This window comes from Prosopis cineraria, unplaced genomic scaffold, assembly GCF_029017545.1.
Source record: "Prosopis cineraria cultivar Desert tree isolate PC_DT_omini unplaced genomic scaffold, ASM2901754v1 PC1, whole genome shotgun sequence".
Taxonomy (NCBI): domain Eukaryota; kingdom Viridiplantae; phylum Streptophyta; class Magnoliopsida; order Fabales; family Fabaceae; genus Prosopis; species Prosopis cineraria.
In genome coordinates this window covers 49,354,801-49,371,735 of record NW_026555332.1, presented here as the reverse complement: position 1 = coordinate 49,371,735, position 16,935 = coordinate 49,354,801, and the positions used below count along the sequence as shown (strand labels likewise).

General features: G+C 33.8%; 4 protein-coding genes across 5 annotated transcripts; 2 read left to right on the top strand and 2 right to left on the bottom strand.

The window, feature by feature from the left end:
• Positions 1–5,384: 5,384 nt before the first annotated feature.
• Positions 5,385–6,758, top strand: LOC129323126 (40S ribosomal protein S28-1-like). The gene is made up of 2 exons (XM_054969702.1): positions 5,385–5,543; positions 6,377–6,758. The coding sequence occupies exon 2, from the start codon at positions 6,378–6,380 to the stop codon at positions 6,573–6,575; it is 198 nt and encodes a 65-aa protein (XP_054825677.1). The 5' UTR covers positions 5,385–5,543; position 6,377; the 3' UTR covers positions 6,576–6,758.
• A 1,476-nt stretch (positions 6,759–8,234) lies between these two features.
• Positions 8,235–10,856, top strand: LOC129302945 (uncharacterized). 2 transcript variants are annotated; one of them, XM_054941885.1, is made up of 5 exons: positions 8,235–8,868; positions 9,437–9,595; positions 10,043–10,124; positions 10,416–10,548; positions 10,649–10,856. In XM_054941885.1, the coding sequence occupies exons 1-5, from the start codon at positions 8,527–8,529 to the stop codon at positions 10,833–10,835; spliced, it is 903 nt and encodes a 300-aa protein (XP_054797860.1). In that variant the 5' UTR covers positions 8,235–8,526; the 3' UTR covers positions 10,836–10,856. The 2 variants fall into 2 exon arrangements, with proteins under 2 accessions (XP_054797860.1, XP_054797862.1); XM_054941887.1 differs by having other exon boundaries at positions 8,242–8,868; positions 10,416–10,561.
• Positions 10,857–11,737: 881 nt separating this feature from the next.
• LOC129302191 (uncharacterized) lies at positions 11,738–12,748 on the bottom strand. The gene is made up of 3 exons (XM_054940897.1): positions 12,466–12,748; positions 12,251–12,354; positions 11,738–12,165 (listed from the first exon to the last, which is right to left on the bottom strand). The coding sequence occupies exons 1-3, from the start codon at positions 12,746–12,748 to the stop codon at positions 12,103–12,105; spliced, it is 450 nt and encodes a 149-aa protein (XP_054796872.1). The 3' UTR covers positions 11,738–12,102.
• A 1,843-nt stretch (positions 12,749–14,591) lies between these two features.
• LOC129294669 (universal stress protein A-like protein) lies at positions 14,592–16,049 on the bottom strand. The gene is made up of 4 exons (XM_054933128.1): positions 15,759–16,049; positions 15,409–15,512; positions 15,194–15,312; positions 14,592–15,086 (listed from the first exon to the last, which is right to left on the bottom strand). The coding sequence occupies exons 1-4, from the start codon at positions 16,000–16,002 to the stop codon at positions 14,990–14,992; spliced, it is 564 nt and encodes a 187-aa protein (XP_054789103.1). The 5' UTR covers positions 16,003–16,049; the 3' UTR covers positions 14,592–14,989.
• Positions 16,050–16,935: the final 886 nt, after the last annotated feature.

Genomic DNA, 16,935 nt, shown 5'->3' with positions numbered 1-16,935 from the left:
TTTTAAAAAAATCAAAATAAATATTAATATGCAATTTAAATTGTGAATTATAAATTTATAAAAAATTTAAATCCTAAACCCACTATTAAATTAAATCAAATGTATGTTACTTTAAAAAATAAAATAAAATCTAATGTATGATTTTCTCAAATTTTACTCTCTCTCTAGTCCCTACTATCTTTTAAGAGAAATTGTACATCAACTTTTAATTTTAAAAAAATAATAATAAATGTTTAGTTTAATTTAATTTTGAGAGTAAATTACTCTAAATTTAATTATTTAGAGTTTAAAATGTATTAAATACAAATTTAGAGTTTAAGTGACCTCTAAACCTATAATTTAATATTCAAATTGTATATTAATTTTATAGGAAAAATAAAATTAATGGTAAAATATATGAATTTTAAATTTAATCACCCCTGATTGTATATTTATATTGAACATTGCTGGATTTTTTTTGTTTAACAGTGCAGCAATGACAAGACATGATAAATAACGTACAAAACTAATGATTTTGAATCCTATTATTTGTGTGAATATTTTGTTGATAAATATCAATCCTCTATTTTTAAATATAAGTAAATTTTAATAAATTCACACAATTTAAAAATGTTGATTAATGGTTAATTTTAATTATGTCTATGTCTAAAATTAAAAAATTTCGATCAAAATGTCCTCGTCGTTAATGATTATTTTTTATTCAATGGTATTATTCATTTATGAGCTTTAATTTAAAAATATATAAAAAATATTTCTTCAAATTTATAATTTTACTTACGAGAAAAATTAAAATAGATGATATTTTTTCTTATAATAAAAAATGAATGAAATATAACATATATATATATATATATATATATTTGAGATATCATATAATTCAAACACGAAATCTATGTATAAGTGATGGGAATACACTTTTATACTTAAATTTATATGTTGGAAAAAAAAATATTTAGTCTTATATAATTAACATACTTGTATTTAATTAAATCAAGGCGTATGAATCTTTTAAAAATTATTTAGTTTATAATAAATTATTTTTATTGATATTATTAATATATTAAAGTTCATTTGTTTGATTTGATTAAATAAAAATATATCAAATATATAAGGTTACAAACCTAAATTTTACTCTTAAGTGATTGCAATCATTTTCACTAGGATTAAAGCTTATTAATAATAATAATAGATCCTAGTAATAAATGAGTCATTTTCTATAAGGTTAATGAAATATCACCAAATTACTTCACATAATTAACCATATCAATTACAATCTATCATGATAATTTGGGAATAACTCATCCCGAGTAACCCATGGTGTAAGATACTCTAACTTTCTAAGACTAAAAAGTTATAAAGATTTGAGTTATAAAATATATGAAAGCATGGGATGTCCAAAAGATTTGAAAATCAATTGAAAATGAGTTTTAAAATGTCATTTTCCAAAATCTAAGAAATCTATTGCAACTACTAGGGTGTTTGTTATGGCTAACAATAGAAATGCAACACACCATAAGTCCACAACTAAGAGTTTAAGACTTACTACACTACAACCAACTTGTTTCTATGTCGTATTGTGACATAGGCACCATTTATCATGAGACACTACACAAATCCATGATAGCAACTTTGCTACCACAAACCAGATTCAAAGGCTAAACTTCTAACGCAGCTTAAATCTTCACCCAACACCTAGTTGAAATGATATAGGTGCACACATATAGATTGCTTAGTGTGCTAATTAACGGCATTGATTTCATTTCAAAATTAAACCATATCACTAGGTTGGATACTTGGAACCATGGTAACCACATTTTCACACTTTTAAACCATCAAAAGTGTCCAAAACCCAATTGAAGTGCTAATAGCCCATAACCACACCTAGACCAGCAAGGGACTTGGGAAAGCTTGTGCAATGCACCACATAAAAAACCACAATTTTTCTCATTTTCAACCCCTAATGCAATGCCCGTCTTAATATTACCAGAAAACACAACATATGATACGCTATCACGATAACTAAGATTAGACAAGTCTTCAGGTTAGATTACCATAATATAAAAGAGTTAAACACAAAATCATATTTTATAAAAATGATGGAAAATTTTGAAATTCCAAGAGACCATTTTGAAAGTTGTTTAAAATCAAAAAAGAAGAAAAATGCATAAAAAACAATATAAAAGCACGGGACACAAATAGGCTGAGAACAAGATAGGCCTCTTTCAGGCAACCTATAACCTAGCTTGGCTTGGGCTTGGTATAAAGAGGCCTAGCCTGAGTTGGCCTGTTTAAAGGCCTATATACCCAAGCAAATCAGGCTTAAAATTTTAAAGATTGCCTCATTTAAGAGTATGTGTGTGTATTATACTTATATATTATTATATATTTAAATTTTTATATATATTGTATTGTATTTATATATTATATTATATATTTTTAATCCAATGGTAGCTAGTTCCATTTTCCTCTCGTGCCCTAAAATTTAATTTTTGTAATTTGGTGGCTTACAAAATATGACGTCTTGTCTTCCATTCTCTCGAATTGTCTTGTCTTCCATCGCTGTTCTCTAATCTCCACTCTCCATATCTCCTTTCATATAACTCTTTAGTTGCTTTCACTACTCCAGTCCTGATTTTGTGATCATTTGAATGCCTCTCGCCTCCTTCATTCAAAAGCTTCTTTAGTCTAAACTCGTTGTTCTCCTTCTCCTTTATTTGAACACTTCTTCAACTTCATCTCCTTTGATTTTGCTTCTCACTCATGCTTGTGCTCATCTTTGTAGGTTTGTCCTTTTGCAATTTTACTCTTTTTTAAAATTATTATTAAAATAGGGCAAAAAACAATATAAGCTTTAGATGCTTTGGATTACAGGTCTTCCAACGTGGACTCTCCCTTAAATGGCAATATTACAGTAGACATAGTGCTTATCAACGTCCTCATCTAGAGTTAGTAATTCAAGTAGGTTGGGTTTATTCGAATTAGGCATAAAACATCATACATTATATAAAAAGCATACATAGTCAAGCTCGACCTTAATATCTTCGGGCTTACTTGGGCTAGTATGAATATCCAAAATTTTTTAAAAATATTTTTTCTATATTTCTTGAATCAATTTATACAATGGTCACGTATAAGTATTTTATATATTTTAATTATGATCAAGTTGACTTCAATTCAATTATGATTAGATTATTAATTTAAAATCATTGCCTCAATTAATTTAAAGTTTTTAATAACTTTTAGATAAAATGTATTTTTCGCTTTTAAGAATATGAGAAAAGTAATCATCATTGTATTTTATAAAAAATAATTAAATTTTGAGTAAAATATTACTTCTTCATAAAATTATTTTTTTAAATTTTTTATATTATTTAACCCCTGCGTATAAAGAGTATTTACTTTATTATTCTTAATTTTTAATCAAGTCTAGTGCGAATGATAATAAAATAATTATCCAAGGACATTATTATATTTATTATGCTTGTCTAATAGCAGGGTCGATAATTCATACATGCTCAAATTTTATTTTTAATTTATTTTTTACTTTAAAATTAATTATCTAATTTTATAAAAAAATATAAAATACATATTTTTTGATACTCAAATGATGTATAGGACTTAATTTTTTTATAAAATTAAGTGGGTCTTAAACTATAAAAATAAATGATAAAATATATTTTAAAATTTTTTTGATATTTATTGATTATTAATAATAAAAATATGGTCTTTTAGTATAAAATAATATGAAACTTAAATAATTAATTAATATTTATTATATTTTATAAAAATATGTTTTATTCAAGTATTCAAGCAAAGCTCGAACTCAATTGGGCTTGGCCCTAATATTAAAAAAATATTATTTTTTATGCCCCAACCCTAAATTTTTTAAGTAAATTTAGGTTGTCTCATTGAGTTTGATCCAAATTATCGGCTTTATCCTTAACAGAACGCCACACTTATTGCCTTCAAGACTTTCTTGCTCTGGTTCTGAAGCAAGCAACTTGGGTAGAGGGGGGGGAGAGGAGAGAGAATGCGAGAGAGAAAAAAGGTGATGAGGTTTACTTAACCACAAGTGAGGTGTCGAGAGGTAAGTGAGACATGGTATAATGTTGCTCATGATTTGATCGCAAGTGATGGCATTGGCCATGGGTGCTCCAACTAGGGCCACACCTAAAACCACCAAGCATGCCATCTTCATGAGCGTGTGAGAGGGAGATGAAAGACATAAAGAGGAAGTTGAGAGAGGAGATAAGGGGGAGAAGGTGAAAAAAATATTAAAAAATAATTATGGAGCCCACTAACTAATGAGGAGGAGAATGGTAGAGTGATAGAAGTAAGAATTTTTAATATTGAGAGATAGAATTAACTTACAATTGAGTTTATGATACTCCACAACCTTTTGGATAACTGAAGGATTAAAATTAAAGTTATCAATTAGGGTCGAGCCCCTACAGGCCTTTTAAGTCCAAAAAAAATTGAGATCCAGGTCGTTATTTTAGTTTTTAAAAAAGTAAATCAAGCTTAAAAGGACTGATCCTTTTAAGTCTAAAAATAAAAGGGTCAACCCTTTAGGGTCAGGGTTGGCCCTTTTAAGCCCTAATATTTTTTTTTTGAAAAAAACAACATAAAAAAAATAAACAAAAAGAAGACATCACATCACTCAAGCTTAACACTCACTCTCTAATCTAGAAAGTAAAAACACACATTATTATTTACTTACTTTGAATATTTTTGCATTCTTTAAATGCCTTGAAATTATGATTTTGGTTTATTATTTATTGCAAATAACGAGAATGGAGAAAGAAGATGTGAAAAGCTTAACATATTTGTTATAGATGAGGATCTACAAGGAGAACGATCAAATTATATTGATATTGATGATGATAAAAATCATCAAAATTTAGATGATAATGCTACCAACTTGTAATTGATGTCGGAGTTAATTTTGAGATGTTATTTTTTTATCAGACTTAAAAGTTTTGTTGTGTGAATTAATTTTATTTTATTTTTCTAGATTTAATGTGATGTGTAAAACTTTGTTTGAATTCTAAAGATAATTTTTTTAATTTTTAATATTTTAAATATATTTTTTTAATTTTAAAATTAAAAATTAAAAAATAATTAGGACCGAGGCCCTGAGGGTCGGCCCTTCAGCCTTAAAGGTCAGGGCCAAACTGCTAAAAATAAAGTCTTAAGATATAATTAAATTTAAAAAGATTAACCTGCTTAGGCCCTGACTCTTGAGTCTTAAAGGACCCGTTCTAATTAACACCTTTAATTAAAATAAGCTTTAATCATTTTTTTATGATGTATGAATGCAACTTTTACTCCAGAAAACACACCGGGCTAGATGCAAAATGCGCTCGGCCCAGTGGAAAGATGAAAAAATAACAAATAGGAGGGCAAAATCGTAATTTGATGAACGAAGGGCCCTTATAAATTTCAATCAGGGTTTTGCAGCTCGATTCTCGTTTGCAGGTGAAATCGAAGTAGCGCCGCCCACACTTTTCCGTGCCTCGCATCCCTCACGTTTACTGGATCAGGTGTGTTATGAGTCCTATTACCGCTGCCTAGGTGATCTTTTTCATTCGAAATATTAATCTGAATGCGTTCAACAACTCTTCCAATTTCTGTTTTTTTTAATGCATCCAATTTCTGTTTTTGACTTACTGTAACATGCCGTGTGCATGTATTTTCATTCTGATTATGGTTACTGTTAAGTCGAACTGAAATGTCTTTAGAGTTCGTGGCGATTTTGGGATCTTTCTCTGTAGAAAACAGTTGCTGTTTGAGTGGCGTCAGATTTTTGTAGATGGGGGAAATCAGGGTGTGCTCGCTTTTGACTTGGGCTATGCTGGTGTTGAGGAAAATTAAATAAAAAATATCTTCCAAGTCTGGGAACACAATAATTTATTTTGTATGCGGTTCTCTCGATAATCAATACTTTATACGGGGTTTTGTCTTTTTAAAAGAGCTGCTTAATTGCTGATGGATCATGGATGTTTGCTTTAATGTTCAGTCATTAATGATTTTTTATATCATAGTTCAATGAGCTTGGATGTTTGTGCCGAGGAATGTACATACTGACATGAGGTCATAGCTCTCGTGAGGATACTGTTGGTTCTCACGTTAACTATTAACCATGGGAGCTGTAGGCATTTTTGGTAGAAATTGATTTTTATTGCCCTGTCCTTTGGATATCTTGGTCAGCTGCTGAATATGTTATTTTGAATACTGATCATGGAAGAGCCATGATTGAGTTGTTTTAGATTGTGACATGTCCTTCCACTTTTCATTTTTCTCACCTGTGCAATGTTTGATATATCTCCTAATCCTTGTTCTGTTTCCCATCGTGATTGTTAATTGTGTCGGGCAGGATGGAGTCTCAGGCGAAGCATGCCGTGGTCGTTAAAGTTATGGGTCGTACTGGATCCAGAGGGCAGGTAACTCAGGTTAGAGTCAAGTTTTTGGATGATCACAACCGGTACATCATGAGGAATGTGAAAGGACCAGTGAGAGAAGGAGATATTCTCACCCTTCTTGAGTCTGAAAGAGAAGCAAGGAGGTTGCGCTAGAGAGGGTTCTTCCTTGGGGCTTTTTGGTGCTTTGAATATCCTGATAAAGACTGCTTTTTTGTGGTAGTGGAACCAATCATAATTGTAGCTTTTCCGTCGTAAAATGTCTTTCCTATTATGACTGCAGTTTTGATGCCTTTTCTTTAAGCTTTAATATTGAAATGAAACTTTCGAATTTTGCTAGTTTATGGTTTGATCTATATAAATATAGTGCATTTCTCTACTGTTATCTTGGATCGCTCGGTTAGGTCGAGGGAGAAATGCCTTTGCTGTTAACCGTAGTGTTTATCCTGGTTTGTGGCTTGAGTTATAAGGTGAACGCCACCCAAGCTTGGTTTTGGATCTTTTACCATCGGGGCTCTATCGCATTGATAGTGGTCAATGGCCTGTGAAATTCTGGATTGACAACGGTGATGAGTAGGTGCTCGGGCTGAGTTTTGGGAGAATGAAAGTACATGATATCTCACCATATTGAAAGTTGTCTGCCGTTGAAAAGTTCATTCAAACACGGAGAAACGGAAGAGGTGCCAAGCTACATCTGCGAGCAGAAGTAAAACCCTCGAAACCTCGAAAACTTGTGTAACCGCAGGTCCTATTTGAATAGATGGAAAAGCGTATTGTGTGATACATAGTAAGAATGAAATTGATGCACAGCCAATAAACCAAATCATTTTAATTTAGTCATTTAAAATATAAAAATGAAATCAAAAAAATTGGTATGAATATTAGTTTGACGGATGAATATAACTATGACATAGTATTTTGATATTATGATATATCAATATTGATCATTATAATCTAGAAGTCCTGGAATCCCTTTCTGTTCTTTCCACCAAGGTACGTAAAACCGGAGCGGTCATTGAACCGGTTATGGCACTGGGTCACGGGTTAGTGGTTCAATTAGAGTTGAACTGGAGGTTGAATCGGTGGCAAACCGGTCATGATTAAAATAATACAATTTAAATAAAAAGACATTAATTATAAAAATATTCAACTAAATTCAACCACTCAAAAGTCTAACAGTAATAAAATATAATATTTTAAATATCTATCATGATTTATTACACTTACAACTCTTCAATCTCAAAAGTCTAGAGAAGAGATGGAAATAGAGTTGGAGAAGAGACGGAGATTGAGCTAGAAAAAAGACAAAGAGTCAGAGACTAAGTTGGAGAAGAGATGAAGATAGCAAAGACAGAGATAGAGTTGGAGAAAAGATGGAGATAGAGCTGGAGCCTGAAGAAGAGACGGGGACTAAGCTAGAGAAGAGACACTGATTAGATTAGGGTGAGAGAGGAGAGACACAAATGAAAGGCCAAAATAAATGCTGTCTGAAAATCTGAATTGGACTTAGCGTGCTCTATCTCTAATTTTTTATTTTTTGACTTTAGTTGTACTTTTTTTTTGTTATCTTATTTCTAAATTCAGTACTCTGAAAAATAAAAAATGAAAAAAAAACTCAAAAAAAAAATAACCCGGTTAACCCAGTCAACCCACCGGGTTATACCGGGTTGAACCCGAGTTGACCAGGTTACACCGGTTTATTTCGTTACCGGTTTAGGAGTAAACCCAGACCGGACAAGGGACCGGATCACCAGTTTCCGGGTTGATCCGGCCGGTCCGGTCCGGGTTTCAATACCATGCTTTCTACCACTTGAGAAGTCAAACACCATCCTGACTCTAGTGGACCATGCTACCGAACACCGATGAAAATAGTGGATCTTGTGAACCTGAGGGGCAATTATACTGTTCAGTGTTTATGTCTAATTAAATTTTTAATATTCTATATAGAAAATGAAAAAAGGAACTTTCTATTCCATTTTTTCCCTCGACTCTTGCTAGCCACCCTTAAAGCCGGACTTCTGCTGGCGGCTACTCAATATGGTAAAATACAACATTTCTCGCTTCGAAGGTTTCTTTGTTTTTGGCCAGAGCTTCGAAGGTTACAGGGATGGAGCAACTTGAACTGAACCCTAATTCTGTCAATAAACTCAGCGAGTCCTCCTCCCCCTCGGTCGACGACGACGACGACCCACCGGTTTTGAGCTCTCATGCCCTAGCCGCCCTCAAAGAATTTCTCGCCGACCAGAACCACTCCGTCGCCGATTCCAATGTGGCAACTGAAGGAGACTCGGAGGTTACTTTGGTATCCGAAGATTGGAGGTTGAGCCAGTTCTGGTACAGTGCAGAAACCGCAACGACGTTAGCTGAGGAGGTTATTACTCTCTGCCATGGCAGCGACGATTCTCGAGTTGCTTGCATTGCTTGTCCTACTCTTTATGCCTATCTTAAGGTCATTCCCGATTTTAACTTATTTCTTTTCCTTCCGGCTGCGAGTGTGTTCCTGTTTTAATGCTACTTGTCCAATGAAATTGGAGAGTCGTGACTATTCTTTTGGCTTTATCTGATTAGATTTGATATTTTCAGCGATTAGTCTAAGAGGTTTTTGTTATGAGTCTTTATATCTGGCTAGAGAAGTGGGCTTTATAAGTTCACTCTCAGTGTAGATTCATAACATTGTTTCTTCCATTGAAAGACTGAGGACACTAGAGAGAAGGCGACCCACGGAGGGTTGTAACTGGCAGTTGGCCGAAGTGGACTTACTGGAAGTGAACTTTTATCTTTCAAATAGAGTTGTCTTGACTTTAAGACTTGTGCTCATACATAACAACTTTCATCGAGAAAATTTTCCCCCTCCTAATGTTAGCAGGGCCTTTTGAATTTCACGTTGGATATACTACAGTTTTACTATTACAATACGAACGCAAGCTTCATTTTTACCGATATTAAATTAAATTATGTAATGAAAAGTGGTTCATTGTCCAATATGTTGACTCATCCGATTTTTCTTTTATGTTTAGAAAATGCATCCGAATATTTCCCTTCAACTTCTTGAGTATGACAAACGTTTTGAGCGATACGGCAGTGATTACACATATTATGACTACAACAAACCTGAAGAGTTACCTTCGGGATTGAAGAGCGTCTTCAAAGTTGTAGTTGCGGATCCTCCTTATTTGGTGAGAATTTACTGCTGAAAGTTTACTTACAGTAAATTGCTATGCTTCTTAACCTTTTCCTGTTATTACTTTATTCTACTTCCATTATTTTCAGTTGTGCACGAACTCTGTAGAAGACTAGAAATGATTGAGGCGCTGTTGTTTTACATATCGTAGAAAGTTTGTTTTTTCTGCAGTACAAGATCTAATGGGCTGGACAAATTGACAAAACAGGGGATATTTAGCACTGTTCATTGAGTTGAGCTGCATATGATATAAAAACTGAAAAACTTGCTTTTCCATTAGTCGATGCATCCAAAGCTATGATATTTCTTGAGGTTTTGCTGCGTTTCATTGTGATTCATGCGAAACTTTCTGCATATCCCCTCATAATTATTGTTGTAGAAGCACCTTCAGTAAATGATTGAAATTCATTGTTACGACTTGTGAATACTTTTTTGGTGATAGAGCAAAGAGTGCTTGGAGAAAGTTGCTCAAACGATTTCTTTCCTCAAACAACGTGGAGAGTCATATATGCTACTACTCACCGGTAAAATTCTCCTTCACAGCTATCTAATGTTTTATTGTGGACTGAATCATTGCGCTGAATGATTACATATTGCTAAAAGAATGTGCGTAGTGAGGCCAGTGAATGTAAGTTTTTTTTTTTTTTTTTGGTTGATTGGAGAAGGCTAGCTAAAAGCTAGAAATTACAAGCCAAAGAGTTAAGTCTGTCTGAGGAGGGCATATCCCCTGTCTTTGTCCTGAGATAATGTAAGGTATTACTTTTGCTAAAACAATATTTGGGCCTTTTAAATTGCTTTATTCCATTTGATTGCAGGTGAAGTGCAGAAGGAAAGGGCGGCTGAGGTCCTGGGTTTGCATCCTTGTGGATTTAGACCTCATCACACCAGCAAACTTGGAAATGAGTTCCGGCTGTTCACAAACTATGACCCAGGGACGAGATTAGGCGGGTGGGAAAAATAGGTAGTTTCTTTTCATTGGTTTTAAATCTACCATACGGTGGCAGTAAAATGTCTTGAATAATTTAGTTGTGTTAAAATTCGATTGCAGATATGATGGTGGAGTGATTGGACTATCTTGTCTGTCAGTTAACTGTCACTTCGTTGTGAGCTCTGTTGCCTCTGATTCTATGTCTCAATCAAAAATGATTAATTTTGACTTTAGGCCGAACGAGATATTTTTAACTTGTTCGCTTGACCTTCCGTTCCCAGTTTCCAAACACAATAAATTGAACTAATGCAACATAGTGTTAACTTCAGTACGGGTATTCTGAAAGTTCCATGCTCGCTATGATGCACGAAGAAGTAATGCGTCCATGCTCAATCTTTGCCTGAAATATTTTTCTTGGGTTAAAGGATATTTTTGTTCCATAATTATTTTTTTAGGAGCATTTAGTATAGAAAATGACACATAAAATTACAAAAAGGACTTAAAATGACATAAAATTGCACATATAGTACAGAAAATTGCAAAAAGGACTTAAAAATTATAGAAATGACACAAAATTATACATAACTATTTTATAAGAAAATTAATATCAATTAAATCTTTTAAATAACATATAAATATGGGGATACAAACGTTATTTCCAAAATGTTTGATCAATCATTATTTTAAAAAGTTAGTTGATATTAATTTGTTTATAAGATACTTGTAATTTTAGGGGTCTTGTTTTGAAATTTTTTGTCTTCTTGTTTTAAATTTTTTTTTAAGTCAACTGAAGATTAAATTGAATTTTTTTAATAGTGGAGTGTCCGAGGAAGAAATAATTGAGGGGTAAATTTTAGCCCTTTTTCTTCTCATAAATAGAGTACCATGAGGATGGCAAGTATGGGAGGTTTCATTTCAGCAGTCTGTACGACGAGTATTAGGAGATCATTTAATTGACAATAATTTCATGGTTAGTTCGGGTAAATTTACAACTTGCAGAAGTTTAGGCCCGTTATTTGCAAAAAGAACCAAAATAATTCTCTGCAACTCTTGTCGTTTTCCCCACAAATGAAAGCTCGTCACGATATTGTGAAGGGGAATAAACAACCTCGTCATGGTGCAAGGGTCACACAATCAAGTCCATGCAATATGTACAATGCGAAAAAGGACCTATTATTTATCTCGGTGCACAGTAGCCCAACTGCACTCTGCTTTCATATAAATCAGGAGGGTGGTAACTGCTCCGTCGGTGGTTTCACTATGAGGACTGGAGTTTTCGCTTGATTAGCGCAGTAATCGCTTACACTTCCTAGAAATGCCCGACAATACACAGTACAAGTGATTGGCTGGTTATAAATATTATTTTCTATCAGCTCATCCCAGCTTCCAGCCATCTTTGAACCGAAAAATATTCGCTTATGAATCTTCTGTATTGATAGTATGAAACTATACATGTAATGACTTGTGTATTAATTGAAAAATCACTGGCATTCAAAGGGGTCAAGTGCTGCAGAATTGGAAAAATTAATTACCTGAAAACCGGGCCAAGGCCACGGCTGCCCACAACCAGGAGATCAGCATGCACTTGCTCCGCAGCTTGACATATCTCCTCTAACAATTATGGTCTCTGCTTTCACCTGTTGTATATCCTCATCAATATCTAATGATTCAAATTCAAGGGCCCAACGATTCAACTTGGAAGATGACTGGGTTCGTCAATACCAGTTTATCCATGCACATCTGTAATGCTCGACACAGTAAGGCCTCAGATGCTTCTTCCTGTGCTTTCTTCACCGTATCCAGCTCTGCTGCCGTTGCATCAAATACTGTTCATGCCAAATTTCCGCTGTTTTTGAAATCATATATATAGTTTGCCGCGAATATTGAATCCGAGAAAGAAAAGGTGATGATAGGGGAAGACAAGAGGATATACGAACCGGTTCCGCCGGCTTCAATGGGGTGTCCATATTCTTCTAAGAACTTGGGTTGCACGTGAACCAGAAACACCATACCCGAGCTCTCAAGGGTGGCTTTAGGAGTGGCGGAGCCCACAGTAGCTATGGGGATGAAGAGGTTATCGAGGGCCCGCTTCAGGCCGTAGAAGCTACCGTCAGAGTCGTCAATGGCCACCACCACTTTCATCTGCGTCCTCCTCTCCACCCCATCCTTCCCTGTACCTGCACTCACCTGATCACCGCTAACCGCTGCAGCCGCCTCCATTTCTCTTGGATATATGCGGTTCTCTATTATTATTAAGAAGATGGAGCTGCTTGGAATGATCGCTCGCTTTGCTTTGCCACCAACTAACTCCTTCCGGTTCACCGCCCCGGATCCATAAATTGTATTTTTTCGCGTGGTAAAATGTTGGACACGTGCCAGGATTTGGGCTGTGCTGGTATATCCATTGCAAATACGTGTAGACCTTACCCTTGCGGTGCACGACTGCCGGGGATGAAGCGCCAGATGATGAGATAATCTTAAAAATTTATAAAATGTCAATATCGATGTATTAGTATGCATTAATAAAAAAAATGTAAACTTTATATCAAGTAATTATCGTAGTAATTGTATTTGTCAAAAAAAGTCTCACATTGTTTAAATTTTCAAAATGAAAAAAATTCTTAGCATATAAATATTAAAAAAATAAAATGAAAGAATAGTGAGTTTATGCTCACGAAACAGGACAATTTAGGACAATTATAGTTGAGAATAGTTGATTTGCCCCTTGCGTACGAGCTCAAGAGGCATTAGGTTTCTTTTATTAAATTATTTTTGAAAAATAAATAATTATTTATTTAAATGAGCTCAAAACCTTGTTTTTTGATTGATTGAAATTTAGATTTGAACCACAACCATTTTCTGGCTTTAACCAAATTTCTTAAACTTGTTTGTTCCCCAACAACTCTAAATTAATGACATTTTATGTGTGCATAATCGAGGCTTAATGATGTTTAATCAGATGATTATTAGTCCAATGTTTATGTCTATGGTTTCAACCTATATATAGGCATGGGTGTAGATAGAATAAAGTGCTAGGCCCTTGAGTTTTTGAGTTACTTCTTCCCTCCCTTGCCTTGACTATGTCCTGTGTTCATATGAGTTTCTTTTCTATGAGTGTTGTTATTCTGTTGCCTTGCTTGTGTAGGATGTGCATGTTTAATCTTGAAAAATTATCGACCTGTTGTCTCGATGTTATTAAAATAGTTTTTAAGGACAGTCTCAATATTATTAAAATAGTTTTTAAAGACAATATTTTTTTGCATGATTCAAGCAGCTTTTGATTTTCCACCAGGGGCCAACAGTAATATGCTTAGGGAGGAAATTCAGTTTGGGCTTGTTAAATTCGTGTGAGTCTCAGAATTAAACAAAAAATCTATCCTATGTCTCTATATAACGAGCATCAAGTACGGATGGAACGCCCAAAACATGGAGATCTTAAGACCAATTTAATTTCTTCTTCATTATCGTCATCTCATTTTGAAAATTAATAATTATACAGAGAAAGAGGGGTTAACGACCATTTGATTTTATCAAACAATCCATGTGCGGGTCCATTTGGTCCCATTTAGTTAATAGAATAGATTAGATTGAAAAAATCAAAATCAAAATAAGCTAACAATACTCTTTTCCTTATGATAAATATGATAAAATTTATTAATATATATTACAAATATAAAAATCATCACACCTTTTGAAAATTTCATGAATTATGATTCTCAATTATATAAACTAGATTACTCATCTTTTTATAAATGTTCTCACTTATTTCTTTTAATTATTTTGTTTTTGGTTTTATTTTTTTCAATCTATTTTATTTTAACATGTAAACGTGACCGTTAGTAAGAGGAGGTTTACCACCAAATTCTTACTTCCAATTCAAAATTCCGTCTGCCACATCAGTCATTTCATAGCACCCAAATTGAGGTCGGATTTTTTTTTTTTTGGGGGGGGGGGGACTTAGATGAGAACAAGTGCATTAACATTTTAAAATTGTCAACTTTTTTAAAACGTACGTGTACAATCTATAATAAATTGTAACATTGTGGCTTATTTTTCAAACTCTGCACCAAAAAATACATCTATTTACAAAAGCAGACATTAAAAACAAAAAGTTTGTAGAGATATAAAGACTACATGATTAATTTACTTCTTGCTGTTCCAAGACAAGAGTGTTTATGTGTTGCATTTGGACTTTCTGGTATAATGCCTACGTTTGGCAATTCTAATATTGTGGCAACATCGAATGACACGGAAAAACTTCCTCCCAAGCCTGCCTTTATTCTTTTAATCTAATGTATTCGGCAGTATATACACACAACAGCTAATATTGTGAATTCACACACACACACACACACACACACACACACATTATATAGGGAAATTATTAAAAAAAAAAAGTATGTCTGGAAGAAAAAGGGGTACACATGCACCGCTGATTCGGGAATGACCCATGAGACGGGACTAGTGCTTGTGGTGAAGCTCCATGTGAGGCTTCACTATCAGGATTGGAGTTTTTGCATGATGTGCACAATAGTCGCTCACACTTCCCAGAATTGCCCTGCCATCCCACCCAATCAAATTCATTATAACCCCCCCCCCTTTTTTTTGTTGGGTAATCAATCGCAATTGAACTACATATACAATATAGTATATGAGATACTTAACCTCTTGAAGGTGCCGAGGCCGCGGCTACCCATGACGAGCATATCAACTTGCATTTTCTCTGCAGCTTGACATATCATTTCTCTCGGATCTCCGTTCATAATAACGCTCTCTGCTCTCACCTGCTCATTATCAATACACGTTTTTATCCAATATTTATCTTAAATTTTTAATATCCACTAATCTGTGTATCATTTTTCAGTGATTAATGAAATTACTTGCTTGTCCTTGCACATTTGTAATGCCTGGGTCAGTATCCTGGCAGATATTTCTTCCTGAGCTTTCTTCACCGCGTCCATCACTGCAGGCGCCACATACGCTGCTGTTCATCCCTCCAACAACACCACACTTTCACTTCAATTCAAATCCATTAATGACTCTTCAAATAGTTCTTGCTTAAACAATTTCTTAACGATTTCTTTTTTTAAAAATCCAAATCTCTTAGAGGCAAAAGGAACAAAATTAAAATGGGAGCCACAACTTGGAGGCTAAACTAGAATTTTTTTTTTTAAGGGTCTTACTTAAATTACGAAAAAAAAAGGTAAGGAAAAATTAAGGAGAAACAAACCCGGTCCGACGGGGTAGACTGGGGGGTAAAGGGTGGGCTGAACATGAACGAGAAACAGCGAGCTGTGGTTCCCTTGGGGGCCTGGATCTGGCGTGAGCGGCTCCACGGCAGCCATGGGGACAAAGAGGTTATCAAGGGCCCACTTAAGCGCGTAGAAGCTCCCATCACTCTCGTCAATGGCCACCATCACCTTCATCTTCATCCCTCGCTCTACCTGATCCCCAACCCTCGGCTCCATTGTCATCTACCTCTCACGGGCTCACGCTGCTTACTATGACCCTTTGATTTGATTAGATTAGCTTCCCTTTGTTTTTGCGTTCCTTTCATTCTTTCGATCCTTCTGACGCGTGGCACCACCGCAGCTATCCGTTGTTTTTAGAGCATTACACGTGTTAGTCCTCCTCCTGTATGTCACCAGAGGCCTCATGCACTAAGGATGGCCACGGTGGATTCTCTCGTACAGTTAATTAGCATGCATTTTTGTTCACATGAGTATAAAGTATGATCATTTATTAAGAGGTAGAAAAGTATTTAAAAAAAAAAGCATCTGTCTTATTTTTTAAAATATACCCTCTTCATTTTAAATTATAAAATATTTTTAAATAAAATTTAACATATCAATAAATTTTATTAAAAATTTTTAACAGCTTTATTTTTTAAAAATAAAAATAAAAAATTTAAAAATATTTATAATTTAATATATTAAAGGAGAAGGGATATAAATTAATTATAAAGAGAGAAATAGTAATATTAAAATTTATACATTTAATAAAATCTTAATTTACCTAAATTATCTTATATTTTTAAAAGAAAAAATTCATTTAAAAGTACCCTGTAATTTAGGACGAAAAGAATACTAAACATGTAATTAGTATTCTTTTATCTCTATTTTTTTATTTTAATAATAAAATAATCACAGAAATAAAAATTGAGTATGATCTTTTAACAATAAAATTTTACACATTACTCCTCTAGTTCTATTTATAGGGTAGGAAGAGAAAAAATATTGTTCTATAAAAAGGACACTTGCTAATTTTCAGTGCTCCTATTTATATTTTTATCCTTATTAAATACTTTGAATAAAAATATTAGTAATGAGATTTAAAAATATTTATTAGGGGTGAAGGTGAAAACTTATTAAATTTTAAAACAAAGTTAATAAAATTAAAGTTTTTCT

Coding starts and splice junctions, on each gene's coding strand:
- LOC129323126 (XM_054969702.1), top strand. CDS start 6,378: ATGGAGTCTCAGGCGAAGCATGCCGTGGTCGTTAAAGTTATGGGTCGT.
- LOC129302945 (XM_054941885.1), top strand. CDS start 8,527: ATGGAGCAACTTGAACTGAACCCTAATTCTGTCAATAAACTCAGCGAG. Junction 9,596..10,042: donor TTGCGGATCCTCCTTATTTG/GTGAGAATTTAC, acceptor TTTTGGTGATAG/AGCAAAGAGTGCTTGGAGAA. Junction 10,125..10,415: donor ATATATGCTACTACTCACCG/GTAAAATTCTCC, acceptor ATTTGATTGCAG/GTGAAGTGCAGAAGGAAAGG.
- LOC129302191 (XM_054940897.1), bottom strand. CDS start 12,748: ATGGAGGCGGCTGCAGCGGTTAGCGGTGATCAGGTGAGTGCAGGTACA. Junction 12,355..12,465: donor CATTGAAGCCGGCGGAACCG/GTTCGTATATCC, acceptor TGGCATGAACAG/TATTTGATGCAACGGCAGCA. Junction 12,166..12,250: donor AGATGTGCATGGATAAACTG/GTATTGACGAAC, acceptor GATATACAACAG/GTGAAAGCAGAGACCATAAT.
- LOC129294669 (XM_054933128.1), bottom strand. CDS start 16,002: ATGACAATGGAGCCGAGGGTTGGGGATCAGGTAGAGCGAGGGATGAAG. Junction 15,313..15,408: donor AAATGTGCAAGGACAAGCAA/GTAATTTCATTA, acceptor GATAATGAGCAG/GTGAGAGCAGAGAGCGTTAT. Junction 15,087..15,193: donor GGCCTCGGCACCTTCAAGAG/GTTAAGTATCTC, acceptor GTGGGATGGCAG/GGCAATTCTGGGAAGTGTGA.